Source organism: Artemia sp. Qi Xiang Cuo, chromosome 9 (genome assembly GCF_049724085.1).
Source record: "Artemia sp. Qi Xiang Cuo chromosome 9, ASM4972408v1, whole genome shotgun sequence".
NCBI classification, from domain to species: domain Eukaryota; kingdom Metazoa; phylum Arthropoda; class Branchiopoda; order Anostraca; family Artemiidae; genus Artemia; species Artemia sp. Qi Xiang Cuo.
In genome coordinates, this window is record NC_142802.1 from 36,094,636 (window position 1) to 36,118,212 (window position 23,577).

At 33.5% G+C, this 23,577-nt stretch overlaps 1 protein-coding gene across 4 annotated transcripts in view; it reads left to right on the forward strand.

Annotated features, from left to right (window-relative positions):
* LOC148948608 (protein madd-4-like) overlaps positions 1–23,577 on the forward strand; it is a 511,292-nt gene that overhangs the window by 400,673 nt on the left and 87,042 nt on the right. For all 4 annotated transcript variants that reach the window (XM_089094504.1, XM_089094505.1, XM_089094503.1 and 1 more), the window contains 3 exons: positions 10,716–10,924; positions 16,532–16,675; positions 21,759–21,886. In XM_089094504.1, coding sequence (XP_088950630.1) covers positions 10,716–10,924; positions 16,532–16,675; positions 21,759–21,886 — 481 coding nt within the window. The remainder of the gene's footprint in view (positions 1–10,715; positions 10,925–16,531; positions 16,676–21,758; positions 21,887–23,577) is intronic.

The following is a 23,577-nucleotide window of genomic DNA, read 5'->3' on the forward strand; positions in this document are numbered from 1 at the left end:
TTAAAAAATTGGCAAAATATTCGAACTTAAGCGTAAAGAGCCAGGTATTGACTAGGGGGGGGGGCGAACCCCCCTAATATACGTAATAAAAAAATACGAATATAGAAGTTTGTTACATAAGTTAATTCGTAAGTTACTTATATTTATTACTAATAAAAGCGTTCGTAATTAAAATTAAACAAATTTCGAGAAAGCCATTTAGCCAAAAAAAGTAAAATTAATATGCAAATTTCTTTTTAATTATTCATGTACGGTGAGACAAAATTAAAACCTGCTTTAATTTAAAAATGTTCAGAAATTCAATTAAAAAAGACGAGCTTTTTTAACTGAAAGTAAGGAGTGACATTAAAACTTAAAACGAACAGAACTTATTCCGTATATGAAAGGGGCTGTCGCCTCCTCAACGCCTCACTCTTTACGCTAAAGTTCGACTCTTTTTCACAACTCTATTTTTAAAGCAATAAAAAATTTCAGCGTAAAGAGCGAGGCGTTGAGGAGGGGAAAGCCCCTTTCATATACGGAATAATTTCTGTTCGTTTTAAGTTTTAATGTCACTCTTTACTTTTAGTTAAGAAAAAATCTTTTTTTTATCTAATAGTTTCACAGAAGCTAAGAATTCATACACTCATCTTAAAAAAAAAAAAAAAAAAAAAAAAAATAGATTGGAAACACTTTAGCGCAGGAGGTATGATGCGCCTCTGTTTCGCTGAAATGCAATATCAAGCCTCGGACGGAAAAGATTTTCCCCAAAAGGAGCTCTCCACCCAGATTCTGGCCACCTCGGACTGTTTCTGAACCCGTTCCTGTCTTGGCCCCTATTCCTTGTTTTACCTGTAGATATGAAAAAGTCTTTGTTCACTTCATTACAGAAAAAAATAAACAACATATCCCGCTAATTTTCCTCCCCTTTTTTTTTATTTAGAATTGATGCAACCGATGTTTTGTATTCTATCGCTTGTCCCCCCTTTTTTATGTGTCTCTTTTAAAACTGTTTAAAATTTATATATTATTTGATTCTTTTTTAGTTTTGTCAGTTTGTATCTTTTTAACTTGCTCTTACATTTTACAGTAGTAGAGTAGGAACTACCATTTCTACAACGCCCCCGTACCAAACAGGTTTTTCTGATAGATATTCTATTCTACTGGTCATTACACTCTTTCTTTGCCAAGAGATTTACGCAATTTCAAAGTTCAATGTCTTTTTTTAGTGATAAACCAAAACCAGCATGTCTTGTTTCGCTGTTATGCAATTATTTTTTTGTATATATTCAGGTTTCAAATTAGATTCTTCATCAGTTTTGAATAGTTTATTCAACTTAACACTACTGACATTTTTTGTAAACATTTACATAGAAAATGGATAATTCTAAGCAATTTCTGGTGAGTAAAAATTTTCTCATTATTATAATAAAAAGAAATTGTCTTGTCATTAAGTAAAGGGAGAAATTCTTTCCTTACACTGTGTGGTTACCTCTTTTAAAAAGTTTTGACTACTTAAGACAGACACTAGAACTAAGGGTACTTATACACTTAGAAGCCTATTGTTTAGGAGCTGAAACCTCTACATAGTTCTCTTATAGGCTGAAATTTACGGTGCGATTTTTATCAAGATCAGTGGGCCTTTTTAGAGTTTCGGTTACTATTAACCTGATTTGTTCCTTACTTATAGTTCGTTACATGGTAACGAACTATAAGTAAGGAACAAATCAGGTTAATGTATTTCAGTGATATTTTAGATCATAGTAGCCTAATGGTGCTTTTAGTCTTTAGAAGAAGAACCAAAACAATTTAGAATCTATGCTGCTTACCTTAGTTTAAGAGTTGAAAATCATTCTAAAAAATCTAAATTTGTAACAATGAGTATTTTATTTTTATAATAAAGGAAAATATAAATATTTATTTAATTGAAAAAAAAAAAATTCCAGTTCCCCCTATTTTAACACCAGTTTTTTAATGCAAAAAATAGGCACATATTGCACCCTGTTTAAATCAGAATAATCCGTAGATTCTTAATCTTTATGACACAAGGACCAAAATGGTCCCATTCCCCCTGCCAGCTTTTTAGCATAAAGATAAGCATCTTGCAGCTTTTTTGAAGAAGAAGGGATAGCTTTCGATTGGTAATTTAGGGTTATTATAAAATATTGATTCTTTTAATGTATTAATTGTTACAAAAACTTCCTTTTTAGAGTTTCGGTTACTATTAACCTGATTTGTTCCTTACTTATAGTTCGTTACCATGTACTGCTGGAAAATGTATTTCAGTGATATTTTAGATCATAGTAGCCTAATGGTGCTTTTAGTCTTTAGAAGAAGAATCAAAACAATTTAGAATCTATGCTGCTGCTTACCTTAGTTTGAGAGCTGAAAATCATTCTAAAAAATCTAAATTTGTAACAATGAGTATTTTATTTTGATAATAAAGGAAAATATAAATATTTATTTAATTGAAAAAAAAAAAATTCCAGCTTCCTTTATCTTAATACCAGTGTTATAATACAAAAATAGGCACATAATAGAGTCTCATTTAATCGAAATATTCTATGAATTCTTAATCCTTTAGACTCAAGGATCAAAAAATGTCCCCAGTCACTTTGCAACTTGTTTACAAGACTGACCAGCATATTGCACCTATTTCGAAGACTTAGAGTGGCGCGCCACTCTAAGAGAACCTAGACCAACCCAACTTTTTGGATATCTCTCTCACTATGACTCTGTTTGTGCGTCGTGTCTGTGCGTGTCTCGTCTCTATGTGTGTGTCATCTCTGTGGGTGTGTTGTCTAAAAAACCAGTCTGGCTGAAAACGTGGAGTTTTCGTACTGCTCACTTTTTTGCAATTTGTAGGAACCAGTGGGGAATCCCCGCTCGTTTGGATAGGTGCCAAGGAATGGCATGCAAATAGCATGTAGTTTCAAAACGTGTTTAATCACGTTTCTTGAATGAAGTATCTGTACTGTATATTCAAGAGGTGAAATCAATAAAGAGCTTGTTACTTACTTACAAATACTTTCATAATTTCTTGAATGAAATTTCAGTATTGTGTATCCAAGAGTTGACTTCGAGAAAGAAATTGTTACTTACTGAGATTTTTTTCATAATTTCTTGAATTAAATTTCTACATTGTGTAGCTAAGTTAAAATTATTTGTGATAAATAGAAAAAAAAGTTACTTATTTGCGTTTTTTTTCATAATTTCTTGAATGAAGTATCTGTACTGTATATCCAAGAGGTGAAATCAATAGAGAGTTTGTTACTTACTTAAAAATATTTTCATAATTTCTTGAATGAAATTTCCGTATTGTGTATCCAAGAGTTGACTTCAAGAAATAAATTGTTACTTACTGAGATTTTTTTCATAATTTCTTGAATTAAATTTCTACATCGTATATCTAACTCGTGAAAACAGTAAAGAGTTTGTTACTTACTTAGAATTTTGTCGTAATTTCTTGAACGAAATGTCTTTTTTTTTATCCAACAGGTGAATTCAAGAAAGAATTTGCTACTTAGTTACAATTTTTTAATAATTTCTTTGATGAAATTTCTGTATTGTGTATCCAAGAGGTGACTTCAAGAAAGAATCTGTTACTTACTTACAATTTTTTCATAGTTTCTTAAATGAAGTTTCTGCATTGTGTATCCAAGAGGTGACTTCAGGAAAGAGTTTGTTACTTGTTTACAATTTTTTCATAATTTCTTAAATGATATTTCCATATTGTGTATTGCGTATCCAAGAGGTGACTTGAGGAGAGAGTTTGTTACTTGCTTACAATTTTTTCATAATTTATTGAATGAAATTTCCGTATTGTATATCCAAGAGGTGAAAACAATAAAGAGTTTGTTACGTACTTGCGATTTTTCATAATTTCTTGAATGAAGTATTCTGTACTGTATATCCAAGAGGTGAAATCAATAAAGAGTTTGTTACTTACTTACAAATATTATCATAATTTCTTGAATGAAATTTCCGTATTGTGTATCCAAGAGTTGACTTCAAGAAAGAAATTGTTACTTACTGAGAATTTTTTCATAATTTCTTGAATTAAATTTCTACATCGTGTATCTAAGTCGTGTAAACAATAAAGAGTTTGTTACTTACTTAGAATTTTGTCATAATTTCTTGAACGAAATGTCTTTATTTATCCAGCAGGTGAGTTTAAGAAAGAATTTGCTACTTACTTACAATTTTTTCATAATTTCTTTAATGAAATTTCTGTATTGTGTATCCAAGAGGTGAATTCAAGAAAGAGTTTGTTACTTACTTACTTACAATTTTCTCATAGTTTCTTAAATGAAGTTTCTGCATTGTGTATCCAAGAAGTGACTTCAGGAAAGAGTTTGTTACTTGCTTAAAATAGAACTATTATAAATAATAAAGACAGTTTAATCTTAAAGATATTTATTGATTAACTTTATTAACAGATTTTTTTTTTTTGAGAAAAAAAAAAATAACAATAAATGTTCACATAAAAAATAGTACTTAGAGTTCACTCTTTAACATCCAAATACGATGGTCCCATGATATAGAATAGTTTTTAACATGTCTTATGGATTTATCACGATCAGGTATGTTCTTAGGTATCCACTGTGCGAAGAACCTAACCTCGTCTTCAGGACGGTGATAACCTCCTTCAAATTTAGGACACTTAAACTCTTCTAGATTGAAAAGTGTAATCCTAGGGTCACACTTTTGAATTAAAACTTTATCTGTAGGTACAATGACCTTTACGTAGAGCGCTTCAACCCCGAAAAAGCTGCAAATTTCACTGACTTCCTCCTGAACATTTCTCAGTTCCTGACCAGCATTATTAAGTGGTGTAATCACTCTATCGTAGAATCCCAGTCTGTCTATATGACGTAATGTAGTACTCCACAAGCTCTTATCATACTCAAACAAGTTAGAGTTCACTATCCAATGATAACAGTCAATTTCTTCGAGTTCCATAGACAATAATAAAAATGCACATTCAAATATAACACCACAAGATCATTTTTTTAAAACTGATAAATTCTGTGTCATACAATCCTATCATCTTGGAAGTTATTAATGTAGTTTTTAAGTATAAAAATACTTCATCAAAATTTTATATCTTCGCTCAAGGTTGAATGGAGTTATGGCTAGGGTGATGTGTTCTAAAACCATCTGAATTCATTGTGGGGGGGGGGGGTCATAAAACCCTTGGAAGTCATTGCGGGGAGGAGTAATTGAACTCTTTGTAACTGATAAATTCTGTGTCATACAGTCCTATCATCTTGGAAGTTATTAATGTAGTTGTTAAGAAGAAAAATATTTCATCAAATTTGTATATCTTCGCTCAAGGTTGAATGGAGTTACGGCTAGGGGGATGAGTTCTAAAACCATCTGATTTCATTTGGGGGAGGAGTCATAAAACCCTCCAGGAACCTAACACCCATGAACATCTAAAAAACTATGTCTGAAAACCCCAAACAACTAATTAAATATAAGACATAGGGGATTTTTGCACTCAACTTATGTTAATTTCTGCTCGTTTTGAGTTTGACTCGATTATTTCCTACAAGTTAAGTTAGAATGAAAATCAACAATTTATGCGCAGTTTTAACTAGCTAAGGCTATATCCGTTAAATATAGGCCATTTTCTTTGATTTTGAAAATCGTTCATTTTTATAGAAAACCGCAATAATTTCACGGGAACCGTCTTTTAGCGTATTTTAAGCTTAAATGAAAAGTATTCATATGAAAGAAAATTAAATTGGGGAGACATAGGGGATTTTTGCACCCAACTCATGTTAATTTCTGCTCGTTTTGAGTTTGACTCGATTATTTCCTACAAGTTAAGTTAGAATGAAAATCAAGAATTTATGCGCAGTTTTAACTAGCTAAGGCTATATTTGTTAAAGATGGGCCATTTTTTTTTATTTTGAAAATCGTTAATTTTTATAGAAAACGACAATAATTTCACGGAAACTGTCTTTTAGCGTATTTTAAGCTTAAATGAAAAGTATTCATATGAAAATTAAATTGATTTTGAAATTCGTTCATTCTTATAGAAACTGCAATAGTTTCATGGGGACCATCTTTTAGCGTATTTTAAGTTTAAATGAAAAGTATTCAATGAAAATTAAATTTTTTTTTTTTAGATCGGGAACCTAGATTGGATGATCATCATTACATAACGCATGACGGCTATTACGAAGTATGAAGGTGGGGTAGCCATAATTTCTATCGTATACTAAGAAGGAAATTTGGTGAAAGCGAGATAGAGGCGTTAGCACCTGGTTATGGAGGGAAGAATGAGGAAAAATAATAGTCTTTTTTTATGCGCTATTATACATTGAATAAAGCTGATTTACTTGTTTGAATAAAGTCCTATTCCTACAAGTTAAGTTAGAATGAAAATCGAGAATTTATGCGCAGTTTTAACTAGCTAAGCAAACGTTAGACAACAATATTTCGTACCTGTTTTTATACACAATTCCAATTACGAGTTAGAGTTTGTTCATCCGGCGCTGGCCCGCATTGCCAAGGGTGAAGTTGTAGATGACGCATGAATAGATGGTTCTTTTTCATATAATATCATACCCAAATCATCGGAGAAGCTACTGCTGCTAGAATTCATGTGGAAAACAGTTGACAAGGGTAACACTTGCCTGAATAAAATCTGTTTTTTAGACTCTTCAGCTTCTTCCCCAAATCTTTAAGTCAATTGATTCAGGTACAGAAAAGTGACAATTTTGATAGCTTCCCCCTCCACAAACAGTGTTTCCCCGAATCATTTTCTTAAGAAAACACACTAAATTAGGAAAGAAAACCAAATGTTCCTTTATTATCTAAGTAGCACGACAAAAAATCAAGAGTTTATGTGCAGTTTTAACTAGCTAAGGCTAAATTTGTTAACGATGGATCATTTTTCTTAAGAAAACACACTAAATTAGGAAAGAAAACCGAATGTTCCTTTATTATCTAAGTGACACGACAAAAAATCAAGAGTTCATGTGCAGTTTTAACTAGCTAAGGTTAAATTTGTTAACGATGGATCATTTTCTTAAGAAAACACACTAAATTAGGAAAGAAAACCAAATGTTCCTTTATTATCTAAGTAACACGACAAAAAATCAAGAGTTTATGTGCAGTTTTAACTAGCTAAGGCTATATTTCTTAAAGATGGGCCATTTTCTTACGAAAACACATAAATAAGGAAAGAAAACCAAATGTTCCTTTATTACCTAAGTAACACAACTAAAATTGAAGAATTTATGCGCAGTTTTAACTAGTTAAGGCAAAATTTGTTAACGATGGATCATTTTCTTAAGAAAACACACTAAATTAGGAAAGAAAACCAAATGTTCCTTTATTATCTAAGTAACACGACAAAAATCAAGATTTTATGTGCAGTTTTAACTAGCTAAGGCTAAATTTGTTAAAGATGTGGCATTTTCTTAAGAAAACACATAAATAAGGAAAGAAAACCAAATGTTCCTTTATTAGCTAAGTAACATAACTAAAGATTTACGGCCATTGGTCGGTCCAGGTTATGTGTAGTTCTACCAGCAGCATATTTGATAATTGACGGCCTTGTTGCGTGAATTAGTTCAGGTTCAATATATCTTTCTATCTTTTAATAAGGGGGGGTTATTGAACTTATACGCTTGATTGAAAAAAAAGGCAAAAATTATCATCAAGAAAAAAAGAATTTGTTTTTTTTACAATAAGTAATTTTATTTTTTGAATCTAAATAATATTAAAAAAAATCTTGATTTCAAAATCAGGGGTTTTCAATTACTTTTTTGAGCAACTGAATCTTAATTCGACAAAAACTGGGTTTGCCACGAAATTTTACAAAACCTTACTTGAGTCTTTTTTTTTTTCTGCTTCGAAAAAGTTGCAAGATGCTTATCTTTCTGCTAAAAAGCTGGCAGGGGGAATGGGACCATTTTGGTCCTTGGGTCATAAAGATTAAGAATCCACGGATTATTCTGATTTAAACAGGGTGCAATATGTGCCTATTTTTTGCATTAAAAAACTGGTGTTAAAATAGGGGGAGCTGGAATTTTTTTTTTTTTTTAAATTAAATAAATATTTATATTTTCCTTTATTATAAAAATAAAATACTCATTGTTACAAATTTAGATTTTTTTAGAATGATTTTCAGCTCTTAAACTAAGGTAAGCAGCAGCATAGATTGTAAATTGTTTTGGTTCTTCTTCTAAAGAATAAAAGCACCATTAGGCTACTATGATCTAAAATATCACTGAAATACATTTTCCAGCAGTACATGGTAACGAACTATAAGTAAGGAACAAATCAGGTTAATAGTAACCGAAACTCTAACAAGGAAGCTTTTGTAACAATTAATACATTAAAAGAATCAACATTTTATTCTAACCCCAAATTACCGATCGAAATCTAAGCCTTCTGCTTCAAAAAAGTTGCAAGATGCTTATCTTTCTGCTAAAAAGCTGGCAGGGGGAATGGGACCATTTTGGTCCTTGGGTCATAAAGATTAAGAATCCACGGATTATTCTGATTTAAACAGGGTGCAATATGTGCCTATTTTTTGTATTAAAAAAATGGTGTTAAAATAGGGGGAGCTGGAATTTTTTTTTTTTTAATTAAATAAATATTTATATTTTCCTTTATTATCAAAATAAAATACTCATTGTTACAAATTTAGATTTTTTAGAATGATTTTCATCTCTTAAACTAAGGTAAGCAGCATAGATTCTAAATTGTTTTGGTTCTTCTTCTAAAGACTAAAAGCACCATTAGGCTACTATGATCTAAAATATCACTGAAATACATTTTCCAGCAGTACATGGTAACGAACTATAAGTAAGGAACAAATCAGGTTAATAGTAACCGAAACTCTAAAAAGGCCCACTGATCTTGATAAAAATCGCACCGTAAATTTCAGCCTATAAGAGAACTATGTAGGGGTTTCAGCTCCTGAACAATAGGCGTCTAAGTGTATAAGTATCCTTAGTTCTAGTGTCTGTCTTAAGTAGTCAAAACTTTTTAAAAGAGGTAACCACACAGTGTAAGGAAAGAATTTCTTCCTTAGCTTAATGACAAGACAATTTCTTTTTTATTATAATAATGAGAATATTTTTACTCACCAGAAATTGCTTAGAATTATCCATTTTCTATGTAAATGTTTACAAAAAATGTCAGTAGTGTTAAGTTGAATAAACTATTCAAAACTGTTGAAGAATCTAATTTGAAACCTGAATATATACAAAAAAATAATTGCATAACAGCGAAACAAGACATGGTGGTTTTGGTTTATCACTAAAAAAAGACATTGAACTTTGAAATTGCGTAAATCTCTTGGCAAAGAAAGAGTGTAATGACCAGTAGAATAGAATATCTATCAGAAAAACCTGTTTGGTACGGGGGCGTTGTAGAAATGGTAGTTCCTACTCTACTTACAGTTACTTTGACTAAGGAATGATTTTTCATTCTGATGTTGTTGTTCTGGCATTCTTTGCCATTTTGTTTAGTTTTTGTGTTTTCTCGTGAACTTTTGGTTTGCTTTGTTTTTTTTATAACTCGGAAATTCGAATTCGGCCTTTCGGGACATGTGAAGAAATCTTTTAAATAAATATCTTATTTTAAGAAACCTCCAATTTCTTATTTTCTGCAAGAAGGGTGAATATGTAGAACATCAAAGTGATATCGCAGAATATCATAAGAGGACTCATTGAAATGGGAATTGAATACTAAAGGACTCTTTTGAGTAGCGTAAGAGGTCACACCGGAGTAAAATATTGATTTATATCACTTTGTGGTGTGAAAAAAATTTGGCCCAAAGAGGGCCGAGCGTGCTTTTGAAGGTTACTTTTCTAACTTTCAATGAGAGATGCTTTAGATATGTATGAAGGAAGGATACATGAGGGGTACTTAACTCATAATCTCCCTTCATTCCGACGAACATTTTTGTACTGTGCCTGCAATATTACAGCTGCTGGGTAATAACCCCCATTTCATTGTGGGAATATTTAAAGTATCACGTAACAGATTACATTCATATATTTACGCGCTAAGAAGAGGGGGGGGGGGGGTTTCCTCAAGGGACGGGAATTGCACATAGAAACCCCTTGACAACTTAAAAACTAAAATATCTTAATAAGCACCGTGGCAGACGAAAATGTATTACAAAATATTATTTGTTTTCTCAAACCAGATCACAAATGACAAACAGTCGCGGTATTTGCAGAGTTGATAGTTTTCAAGTTTTTTAAGATATCAAGACATCAAAATTGATAGACCATTGATGGATCGATTGTGATAGATCACTTAGTCTCCAGGGGAGGTATTATTTCTTTAGTTCCGGATGCAAGTTTATCTTCCCTTGTTCAAAAGGGAAAAATCAGAAGCATTAAGCTGTTTCTTCAAGCGGGGTCAAAAATGTTAAATCAGTTTTAAGTCTCAAAAGTAGAAACTGCTAAATGAATCCAAGACATGCAACAAAATTCAATGCTGGTAATTTTTTTTTTTTTAATACGGTCATTCAGTTTAACTGTTTTACCTTATTTTAAAGGCAGGTACAAACCGAAGGTTAGACAGGAAACTTTTATATTAATTTTACTTTTGCAGTCATAAAAATAGGAACGTTAGTTTTTTCGCTGCAGGTGGAAAATTGAAGACCTTTTGGCACTTCGTCGTCAATGCGTTGTTTTCCTTGCCGTTTTATTTGCATAAATAATGTCAACCGTTTCTATTATTATTTTGCTTTTCAGTGTTCTGTACCTTGTGGCGGTGGCGTGAAAAGCAGAGCTGTTACCTGTAAACAAATTGTAATTCCGTCAAGTCTAATTGACACAAGACTAGCAGAAGAAGAATCTATTGAGCAGTTGGGTCAAGCTATCGATAGGCCATCCAGTATCTGTCCGGACCATATCCCTATTGACACTAAATCCTGTAACAAAAAATCGTGTAGCAGAGTGAGGTAGGTATTTAAAAAAATGGCTAAAAAGTGAAATGTTCTTATAACGTACCGAAATTTAAATCATTGGGCTCATCAGAACACTGGTTTTCGTTTTGACACCGCCAATTTTACCCAGGTTAAGAAATTTAAACTATTTCAGTTGAAATTTATTTTGCTTTATTCAACTTTCATTTAACATTAAATGTTGACTTAATAAAGAGCAATGTGTATCCCTTGAATTCTTTTCCCTCCGGTCGCATCACATAGAACAAATGGTCGTAAAAATTTGGGGATAGGCTCATTTAATAGTGAATTAAAAGTTCTAGTGTCTTTTAAGGAACAGTAGAAGGAAACCAGTTAGAGGACGAAAAACCTGTCTTTCAATGCTTTTTGTCTTCTCCCGTAGCACACTGCAATCTTGCGTCATCTTAATCACAAGGAGTGTTAGATCATTTTGTCTCCAGGAGAGACATTATCCATGCAGCCCCGGATACATGTGCCACAAATCATGCAAGCTGCTAATTTACAACATATACTTCACAAACCTTCTCAAAGCCTTATGGATTACTAGTACTTTGTTGTTTTGTTCCATAGGAAGCAGCGGCGTTTACGTCAGTGGGATATTAATCATAAGAGCGACTACAGTAGTCTTTGTTGTTCTTCAATTGATCGATTTGTTGGCGACATTCACGAGCACTTCACGTAAAACACCGATCTTTAGCGACTGTTTATCTGCGCCTAACACGGACTCACCGGATCTTCTCTCCATGGACAAAACGCCAAATATGTGTGTTTTCTACCCAAGGTTTGGAGTTGACAATTTTGAAAATCTGGTCTGAGCTTGTCCAACTGCATTCAGCGGACTCGTCAAGTTATTGATATGACTCCTAATCTCCTGGTGAACCCCGCGACAAATGAAAGATTTTTCTGCATCTTTAGCCATTATCAGGTGCAATAAAAAGGAAGTGAATTACCTTGATGAAATTGAGGTGATAAGCACATGTTTTTACAATAGGAATACGTGTCGTCCATTGTTTAGTTTCTTTCTGGTATCAAATTCGCATCAACACTTTTTTTCTGTACCTTGCTCTTTTTGTAATTGTTTCTTGTAAAAGAGTCACGATGGTAAAAGAAAAGCTGATTTTTATCTCTAAGTGAAGAATACACTGTTGGCACTAAATACAGAAATAGCTTGACAGAAATTCCCACTTGCGCTACAATATTGGTGTTTGACGATGCTTAGAGTAATCACAAAGGTTTGACTAAACTGCAGCACGAGAGTCCTAAAACAAATTACAACGTGTTTATCAATTTGTGTCATAGGATGTCTGAGCTCAATGAAGTCCGAAAGCAAAGCACAGTCTTTTCGCCGACGTTGGTACTTAAGGCTTTGAAAGTCATTAAACACTGTCAAGGTGATAGTGCAGATTTTCTAAGGGCTGTTGTGTTTTCTGTGCAAGGGCTTCAATTTTGGGAGGGGCAGAGGAATTGTCCCTTTGTTTTTGAAAGTGAAACTTTTTTTTACTTTCATAGAAAGTGACATGTTTTTGGTATTTTATTAGAAAAATATGTCGGAAACAGCCAATTCCCCCCCCCCCCCCAGTTTTTGAAAATACATTCCCATCCCTACATTTTAAAATTGGCACCCCTGCTCCTCTGTCTCGTCATGGATTATATGTCCTGCCTTCCGTGTCCTGCCATTTAGAAAGGATGACAGTAGAAGGCTCATTGGATCTTAAAGTCTGAGATTTGGTTCTATTTGGGAGCGATGAAACGGGTCAGCTGGTGTCCAAGCGATCTGTCTGCACCTTTGTTGCGCCCAGGTGGCTCTGTGGCTCTGCTTGACATTGGGTCAAAACTTGGGACTATTGTTTTCGTCGAAAAGATTGAATAAGCTAAATATATGCCGCTAGGGTTTACATGGCAATGGTGCCAAATTACAGAAATGGCCTTTTTCAAGACATAGGCCTTATAGATATATTTTTTTTTATAGAGTGGTCATGCAAAATATTAAAAAATACTAGTAATGAAATGATACTTATTCGATGTAAATGGAAGACCATTCGATATAAATTAAGCCTCCTCTTCCCTATCTCCCAGCCTCATAACCATGGAAACATTGGATCTCTGCCGACTCTTGGTCTTTCAGGGATTATTTAGCGAGTAGTCGTAAATGACTAAATATTAACCATTAAAGATTGAGTAAATTAAGGGAATTTGACCCAGCTTCACTACTCTTGTTATTACTATTCCTACTAGCACTCTCATAGGACAACTTAACCTGTGATGACCACAAATGTTCTGGCCACAGCTACTATTACATCTATATCCAAGATTACTTTTACCACCACAACTTCCACCCGATTTGGATCGAAAATGCCATTTTGAGGAACATCATAAGTAGTAGTAGTATGCTATTAATTGGTACTGCAACGGCCCTACTCCTTCGAATGCCGGTACCAGCACTTTTTTTAAGACAACACAGAACGGGGATTCCCCGAGTGCTACCATCTACATAACTAAAGTCATGAATAATTAACCTAGGGTAGGTAGTGCCCGGGGAAAAATTAATTAAAGCGCCTCCTCTCGATTCAAACATAAATAAAAAAGCCCCATAAGTCACAGCCACGACATCTCCTCGGCATCACCCGCCCTGCCACAGAGTGGGCTCTTGCCCCGGTAACCCCCTCCCTTTGAACGGCCCTGCTGCCACCCTTTCAAACCCTGTAAAGACTAGTGTCAATTTTTCTATACTGAAAACAGAATATATTTCACAATAATGGTTTTTATTTTGCCATAACAACAGCAAGAATAAAAATCCTGACGATAAACTAGTCTTCAGAAAAAAAAACGAAAAATAAGAAAATATCAATGAATCTTTGCTGCATAGATCCGATGAACAAAACTAGAATGAATGTATGAAATATTATTAGATAGAAAAAAATTGAATTTCTGGAAGATTAAACAATCTTTAATTCTTCAGTGTTATGACGAAATGCCTGGAACACAAAAGAACACAGGAGAGACGGGTTTGCCCTCCAATCACAGTCGACCCATTAAAAGGGTACTAGAACTTTCAAATGTCAATCAACTGAGGGCCCTCGACAGTTTCTGCAACTATTCCTTCTAAAACGAAGCGGCGGGAAAAAGCAGTGTAGGCTATGGGAGAAGCATCGCTTATTAATTAGTCTACGCTAGTGTATGTACTGTCATTATAGCTCGCGCATTGATTCTGATATATTCAAAAGCTACGATCTTGATTACTTTTGGCATGGAATTTCTACCTTTATCAAGCTAGCTAAGCCTAGTTTTATTAAGAGAAGAAATAGTTGATCTCTTATTTTTACAAAAAATTTCTATTAAAAATTTGGACGTTTCGAAATTTATCGCCTATTAAGATTGGGTGTTATTTCATATATTCTTCGGGAAAGTGTCATCCATTGAGAAAAAGATAAGTAAAAGTAATTGACACTTTTCAACGGATTTGTATTGCGATGAAAAACAAGCAAAAGTTTTCAGGATATTGATAAAAAAAAATAATAATAATAATAATAAAGGTTATATGTGGAGTCTACTGAGATTAATGTTCTGAGCGTATATTCAGCAGAAATAGTCTAGAATACGACACAACATGTATAATAAGATAGCTTTTACCCCGAGATAATTTTTTAAATCATATTAGCCTGCCATAATATAAAGAAGAAACGATCAAAAATGGGGTTGTTTAAAGCCATACGAAAATACTGAAAAAAACACAAAACGAATGTTTCGAAAGGGCAATCGCCTCTCTTCTTCAGTGCGAACAAAAGAATATTTAAGGAAAATGCCAATGCTTTTTTGGAATTTTCCTTAAATATTCGTTTGTTCGTGCTGAAGAAGAGAGGTGGTTCTCCCTTCGAAACATTCGTTTTGTGTTTTTTTCTGTATTTTTGTTTGGCCTTAAAAAAAAATATTTTTGATCGTTTCTTCTTTATATTCTTACCCTAAAATACAGCAAAAATTTAGTGGACGAAATGGGAGTAAATAACTGTAATGCAGTAAAAAACAAATAGAAAAGAGCAAAGATTCAATAACTTGAGCAAAGTTATATATTGTTTTAGGCTGCTGCATATATGAAAAGTCTAAAACCAAAAATTATGTTGCCCATTCGTTGCCAAATGGCCAACTAAAATAGTTGAAATAAAAGAGCAAGTAGAATATATTAAATATATTAAATTGTAATTTGTTTGGCGTTATACCTGTAAACGTTCTTGTCAGAGTCTCCCAAAATAAAGTTGATTTTAGTCCCGTTAAAACGAATGTCAAATGTCATTTTATTTGAGACCTTCTTTTAATCCAGGGGTGTCATTTTTCTTTGGAAAACTATAGTGTCCGAACTTTGGTCTCAGAAATGACCTTTATCAGTATTATTTCTTCACATTGGTCATTTTTCTCCATCTTACAGACCGAATGGGATATTTGTCCTCTGTAATTTTAGATGTGCAAGTGAAAGTAAATATAGCTCAGCTGCAATTCTTCCGTCCGATGAAGGAAGAGCATGACAATATTATGCGTCATAAAATAAATGTATGGAGACTATTTCTGGCTTAGAAGTGATGTTAAAACCCATAAGAGCATAGTTACTATTATGTTTAGGATGCATAAATTTTTTTAAGTATTATAATTTTTAGGGCGGAAATAAACTTGCAATTGGGACATAAAGTCTTTTAATTTCTAAGTAGAGGTTTACTTTTTAAAGGTACAGTTCTGGCGTTCCAGTGTCCATCAAAGATGCATTAAGTATCTCTAAAGAGGTTAGGCAAGAGGAAGAAAAATGAGAAGCTTTTATTTTTGGAACAAAAGCATAAGGAAATCACGAAGAAAAATTGAACTTCGCAGTTGCATGTCAATTTTTTTTTTATTGGGTTTAGTCAAATCTGGAAACAAGGAAAGGGTTTTTAAAGTGCATCCTTCAATGTTAAACTTATAGGAACCAAATCTATAAGTTAACCTGCAATTGTGCTTTGCTAAATATACTAATGCTGTTCTTTTTTTCGTTCTTTCTTTTTTTGTGCGGTCCCAGTGGTTCCACACCATGACATCGACCCACATTGTGTAGGGGGTCAAACATAAGCTATTATTATTGTTGTTATTATACACTACTCAACGGTTATCTTTGCTTGTCTTTTGTTTTTACACGATTGCCAAAAATGTCAATAGGTAGAAGGTGTAGTTGATAAAAGAGTTAATTTGATTTTAACTTGTAAGAATGGGTTTCAGACGCTTAGAACCTAGTCAGAAAACCCCATTGTTTATTCTTGGAGACTGCTAAATTCACCTGCTGTTGAACTTACGGAGAGAGGACCAGAGTTGACTGACAATTAGCAATGATTAGTTCAACAAAATGTATTAATTGATTGAAGCTAAGTAAAACAAACTAAGTAGCTTAAACTTGTAATTTCTATCTAGTCTATGCGGTTCCCCCTTATATCTCTTTCTCTCTCTCTCTCACTCTCTTTCTCTTACTCGGTCTCTTTCCTCATCCCTCTTTCTCGAACAAGTATATTTTATGTAAGAATCAGTCTAACTAAATGTATTTCGTCTAAATGTTTTTTTTTATTCTTTGTATATTAGTTGTCTTTTTTTCAGAGCCAAAATAAATGCGTTGTCAAGCAACTTCACTTACCTTCAGGATCCCTTGAAAAAGAAAGTCACTTTAAAAATTGGTGGACGAGCCCTTGTTTACAAAGGAACGACCATTAATATTAGATGTCCTGTGAAACATTTCGACAAGTAAGTCTGATTAGTAAAATCATGCTTTTCGTTTATATATTGGGCGATGTTTTATAAAAATCAATATCGGTAAAATGTTGTAACAAAAGAACTGACAACAAACAAAGGCTTTCAAGATTTTCTAATTTTCTCCCCAGTAACAAGATATTTGGTGAATCATACTTTTTTTTATCATGAACACAAGAATAAAAAAGATATTTGTATACTCATTACTACTTCAGAGTCATTGTATAACTTAGCTTGGGCCTTTGGCCACCGTTGCTGCTCAGTCTTACTTAGAAGTTTGGAATTCTTTGAGAATAGCAAGCCTCCAACTGAATCTGATCTTCATAAAATTTTACCCCGAAAAACCCAACTAAAAAAATCCAACGTGAGCAAATTTACTTCGCGCAAAAATTAACCTGTTAAAACTCACCAAATAAAGTTCGACCAAGTAAAAAACCTGACCGTTTTCAGCCTAAAGATGATTTTTTTCTGTCTTGCCCCTCTCTCTTGGAGTTAACTTTCAGAACCTCAAGTCTGTGGGGCTCGAAGCTCAAGTCTAAAAAAATTCCAATGGGTATTGATTTCTACTTTCACCCTAGAAAGAATTATCTGATGGACTCCAACCCTGAGGGGGAATATGAAAAACATCAACCTAGAATTTAGCCTTTTCGTGTTTCGTCCATCTCTCATGGGGAAAGGCTGAGGCTTGTACCTGTGGCGCTTCACGTCTTACGCAATTTTTCACATTGGGAGAAAGATTCGAAAATAAGAAGAGTGTACTATTGAGCCTAAATTTTCTGATGGATCTTAAAGCCAATGGTAGAAGAGAAATCCCTTCTTGTATTTTTCAGAGATTGATTCTGGAATCCCCTCTGGAACCCTGTTTAAGTGGAGGAATACCTCCACAGATAGTTTATTTTGGGTTTAATAAAATATTAAATAAAAAAAAAAGTTTTTTAACTGAAAGTAAGGAGCAACATTAAAACTTCAAACGAACAGAAATTATTCCGTATATGGAAGGGGCTGTCCCCTCCTCAGCGGCTCGCTCTTTACGCTAAAGTTTTTATTGTTTTAAAAAATAAAGTTGCGAGACAAAGTCAAACTTTAGCGTAAAGAGCGAGGCGCTGAGGAGGGGACAGCCGCTTTTATATACGGAATAATTTCTGTTCGATTTAAGTTTTAATGTTGCTCCTTACTTTCAGTTTAAAAAACTTGTTTTTTTTTTATTTAATTTCTGATCGTTTTTTAGTTAATGCAGCTTTTATTTTGGCTAACCGTTGGCTTACTTATTCATTGAATAATTAAACGAAATTTGCATAAAAAATTTACTTTTCTTTTGCTAAATGGATGTCTTTACAAATTAACTTACGTAACTAACTTCTATATTCGTATATTTTTCTTCTGGCAAAAAATACAAAGTTGCAGATTTTTGCAGATATGAGCTTGAAACCTATGTAATAGGGTTTTCTGATACGCTGAATCTGAAGGTGTGATTTTCATTAAAATTCTCCTGCCATTTACCCGTGCCCCAGCCATTGAAACATTTGCCTCTCAACTACTTGGACTATCTGTCTTGGCTTTTCTCTGTCTACAATTACCCAGCCGAGTCTTGATGCAATCTATGCAACCTATTGCCCAAAATACTTGATAACTTCAATTCATTAATTGAAGTTATCAAGTATTTTGGGCAATAGGTTGCATAGGTTGCATCAAGACTGGGCTGGGTAATTGTAGACAGAAAAAAGCCAAGACAGATAGTCCAAGTAATTGAGAGGCAAATGTTTAAATGTCTGGGGCACGGGTAAATGGCAGGAGTATGAATGACTCTCTAATTGGACACATACTTGTCAGGTTAGTTTTTGGAAAGGAGGCATGCCTGCCTATAGTCATAGGCATGCTGATCAAGAATGTAAAAAAGAGGCAAACAAGGCACACCCGCCTATGGTTCTAAGAAGGTTGACCAAGAATTTAAAATTGACATAGGACCATAAATTTGCTTGAAATAACAGGCAAAACAATCGTTTAAAGCCATTTTTATATTTCAAATAGTACTTATTCGTTGCCTAAGCTTAGCCCCACATTCTGAAAAAAATTTAAATTTTTCACACATTTTTTTTTCTCACTTTCAGTTAAAAAAACTTGTTTTTTTTATTTAATTTTTGAACGTTTTTGAATTAATACAGGTTTTGATTTTGGCTCACCGTACATGAATAATTAAAACAAAATTTTTATATTTATTTTACTTTTATTTGGTTAAATGGCTGTCTCAAAAGTTATGAAATTTTATTTACGAACATGTTATTTTTGTTTTTATTAGTAATAAATATACGTAACTTACGAATTAACTTACGTAACGAACTTCTGTATTCATATATTTTTAATACGTATATTAGGGGGTTCGCCCCCTAGTTAATATCTCGCTCTTTGCGCTAAAGTTCGAATTTTGTTCCAATTCTTTAAAAATGACCCCTTAATCACAAAGGCCGTTAATTAGAATAAATAGCTCTTATGAAAGTACCAAAAAATCTTTGGCTTAAAGAGCAAGATATTGACTAGGGGGCGAACCCAAACATATACGTAATAATTTCTGTTCGTTTTTATTTTTAATGTTGCTCCTTACTATCAGTTGAAAAACTTGTTTTTTTTATTTAATTTCTGATCGTTTTTAAATAATGCTGGGAAATCTGGCGCCCCCTTCATAACAATGTCCCTGCCCCCAGTGAGAACTTACTCAATGGAAAGATCCTCCCGCATAACCCCCGACCCCCCACTACCAGAAGAAATCCCCCCTGAAAACGCCTGTATACTTCCCAATAACCAATACTATATGTAAACATTGGGTAAAGCTCATAACTTTCAGCCCTCCCCCCGTGGGCTTTGGGGAATTAAGTCATCCTAAAAGACATATTTATAATATTTCCGGCCATGCTGAACAAAATGGCTATCTCAAAATTTTGATCGGGTGACTTTGGGAAAAAATTGAGCGTGGGAGGGGGCCTAGTTGCCCTCCATTTTTTGTTAACTTAAAAAGGGCACTAGAACTTTTGATTTCCGTCCGAATGCGCCCTCCCATGATATTTTAGGACCACTGGGTGGATACGATCACCCCTGGGAAAAAAAAATAACAAAAAACAAACGAACAAAAAACAAATAAGCATGCATCCGTGATCTTTCTTTTTGCAAAAAATACAAAATTCCCCATTTTTGCAGATAGAAGCTTGAAACATCTACAGTATGGTTCTGTGATATGCTGAATCTGATGGTGTGATTTTCATTAAGGTTCTATAAATTTTAGGGGGTCTTTCCCCTTTTTTCGAAAATCAGCGACTAAACTTGATGAAACTGATATATTTGAAATCAGCATTAAAATCTGATGCTTTTGATGTATCTATTGATATCAAAATTCAGTTTTTTAGAGTTTCGGTTACTATTGAGCCGGGTCGCTCCTTACTTACAGTTCGTTACCACGAACTGTTTGAAAAAATAAAATAGCAGAATGTGTGGGAAAAATTTAAAAGGAACATCTAGAATGATGTCTGGTACAGGAATTGAGTTTTGTGTGCCTTGAGGTTTGACTGCCCTGTCGAATTTGCTCGGTTGAACTTTCAGTTCGGTAAAGTTTCGCCCGTGTAGAATTTCGCCCTGGTTAAATTTTGCTTTGGTTGAGTTTCGCGTAGGTTGAAAGTTTGCTTGAGTGGATTTTTGATGGGTTGATCTTTGCTGGGCTAAATTTTGTAAGGGTTTATTTAGCCTTGACCGTGTATCCTTTGTGAATTTTTAATTTTTTCCAGACGAATCAAATACACCTTCGATTTGATGTTACGGTATCCCAAGTAGGCATGCGTGCAGTGAGGGGGAGGGAGTTATTTGATACCAGTTTCCTCTTTGAGATATAGGGTTTCCTTTTCTATATTCGCCTATTTATTATACAGGCTATTTTTCTAATATTTTACAATATATTTCTAATAAATTCTCCTTTTTATTGTATTTTTTAGACTTCTCCTCCCCAGATATCCCCCCACTCCACCTTCCAGGAAGTAATATATTCTTGCCTGCGTGCCTGATCATAGGAGTGATGATATAGGTCAAAGTCCATAGAATTATTATAGTTTCTTAAAGGTTCAAAGGATAATATAACGTGCAATATTAATAAAAATATGCTATTGTAAATGGAAATTGTAGTAAAATGGATTAATTTCAAAACTTCTTATTTGATGCACTCGTAATCCAATGTTTGAAGCGCTCCTTTTTCTTATTTGATGCGCTCCTTTGAAATTAATTTCAGGTTGCATTTACACCATATTAATTTTAATAGCATATTTAAAAGAAAAATTATCATTATATCCCCTAACCCCCCCCCCTACCGAAAAGAAAACAGCAACAACAATAAATATACTAGCCTGTGCGTTTTGTCCTTTTTCTTTTAAAAGCATGCACGCAAGTAGAAATTTAGTCCGGGCTAATTTGGGGGGAGGGACATAGTTTTGCAACGCCATTAATTTTCCACCCTGTGGAAAACACGAATCAAAATATATTGGAAAAATGATTAAAATAGAGAGATTTCGGGGATGCATGGCTCAAAGACCACCTCACGTTCATACCAGTCACCTTCATAAATTCTTTTTAAACGTTTGGTAATGTTAAATATTACAGTATAAGTTTACTGAAAGAGGATATGTTATTTAATCTGATTTTATAATGTATCAAGCATGTTATATATATAGAACATCGATGAAATAAAAAGTATATTAAATGTAGCGATATGGGCTCAGTGACACGAATTTTTTATTCAAAATTCAATTTTTGTTCCAGGTCTTGTGGTTTTGGCTAGTTTTCAATAGTTTTTTTTATCTGGTCTATCTTTGTATGTTTTTTTATATACATGTGCATACTCTAAAAAGTTTAGCTCATGTTTATATATTATTGTAATGCCTGGTCTTTCCTAGCTTTGAAAAAGTAGGATCCAGAAGACCCATTGAAAAAGAAACGTATCCAATTCTTCAATTCTCTTTATCTCCTCTATATAGCACTTTCAAAACACGCTAGCCGTAACCATGCTTCCTTCGTTTATAATTAATTCTGATTTTCCCTTTTCAAGGTCACGGATCACTTGGTACAAGGGTGAGGATCTTCTTAGAACGAGCGGGAAATTGCAAATTTTGAAAAAGGGTGCGCTTAGCGTAATGGATGTTAGCTATTCAGATAATGGTATTTATTTTTGTCGAGGTAAGGCTTTTTTTCTGATTTTCGGCTGTTCTCAGCATATGCCACATAGTTGGCTTGTTTTGCGTTGCTTTTGTACCGTATTTTATGGGAGATTAAAATTATTTTTACCTAGATTCGAGGATATAATATAGCTGCTAGTAAGACTGAGAATCGATTCATGAAATTTAACTCAAAGAACACCCTTTTTATAGAGTTGTTTAGAGATCTTCGTTCATCTACCTGACTTTATATGTTACAAGATGAAAACTCTCCAGTGCTAAAAAAAAATAAAATAAGAAAAAAAAAAAAATTTGAGGGACCAACAATAAGGTTTAGGGAAGTCTCCCCCCACTCTCTTGAAGACCAAAAATACACAAAAGTGCAAAATTTAGAAATGTTATAAAAAAAGGCGATGACGCTTGTTATCTCAAGCCTTTTCTTGAAACTACCCAACCGTCTCGAAATAATTGCTTAGATCTCTTCTATTCATTCTTTTTCGATTTTATTTTTTTGGGATTGGATCCTTTAAACTTTGTTTGTAGTAAAATATGCCATCAATGTGTACACAAGGACCAGGTGACTGGTTAAAGTTTTGCCGCTATTTCTTAACACTTGAACTTTGTCAACACTGGCTTTGCAAAATAACCAAACATAAAGAACTGAACAAAAACAACACAAATTTTTGGCGGGTAAACGAATTTTGCTTCGAAATTTCTTCGTATTATTATTAGTATTTCCTCAATGCAGACCTCTTATGTAGTTTCTCTATGTTGGCTCTTATTACTTCTTATGCAGTTTCTGTAAGATGACCGATTTTTCCCTGTAAAGCTTTATGTATAGGCAGAAACGTTAAGCTCGAATTATTACGCTGGATGTATTTTTTTATCTATGTGTCTTGCAATTCACATGAAGGCTAAATAGTAAGTCTAAAGCTGAAACATTAGTCGTTGGAAAAGATACCCCCCTTCTCTAAAATAAATTATATGGTGGTACAAATATAAAAGAACATAATTAAGCTTTGTTTTTTTAAATCAGAGTGAAACAGACAAAGCTCTTTTCGTTAATTAAATAAATAAATGTGATTTAAACAAATACCAGCAAATGAATAGTAGAGTGGCTCATTCTATTTTATACAACCAAGTGTTCTGTCATCAGAATTACTTAACACCTGTTTGAAAGGAACCAGCCATAACTTTTTGCTTTCCAGTGATATTGCAATTATTTTAAGATCTTCAGAATTTTTGTTGTTTTTTCATTCAATAAATATAAATTCCAGTTTTAGTTTGAAAATTCAAGATGTTTAATTAGTCTTTGAATTCATGATCAAAATATTCCATGATGAAATATGATTCCCAGGAAAATTTTCAAGTCTTTAAAGCTTGTTTTCCAAGAAAATTATTGTAGCATTTGCGTCTTTTAATTAATGTAAAGTGTCATAAAAATCGATTTAGTATACTCAAGTCTTTTCGGTTTAAAAAATAATCCTTAGAGAAGAACTTGCTTGTCAAGTAACAGAATAAAAAATCCTAAAAGTCCTAAAAAGTCCTAGATACTGAGAGGCACAAGCACACGGGATTCTGTGGGTCCTCACTCTACTCTCCCTCCTGTATAGTATTGATTGGAGAATTCTTTTTTCTTTTTACAAAAATAGAAGGCCATGTTTGTTTTACTACTTCCAATAACACTCTTGCTACCAGTTTAGAGCGTACCTT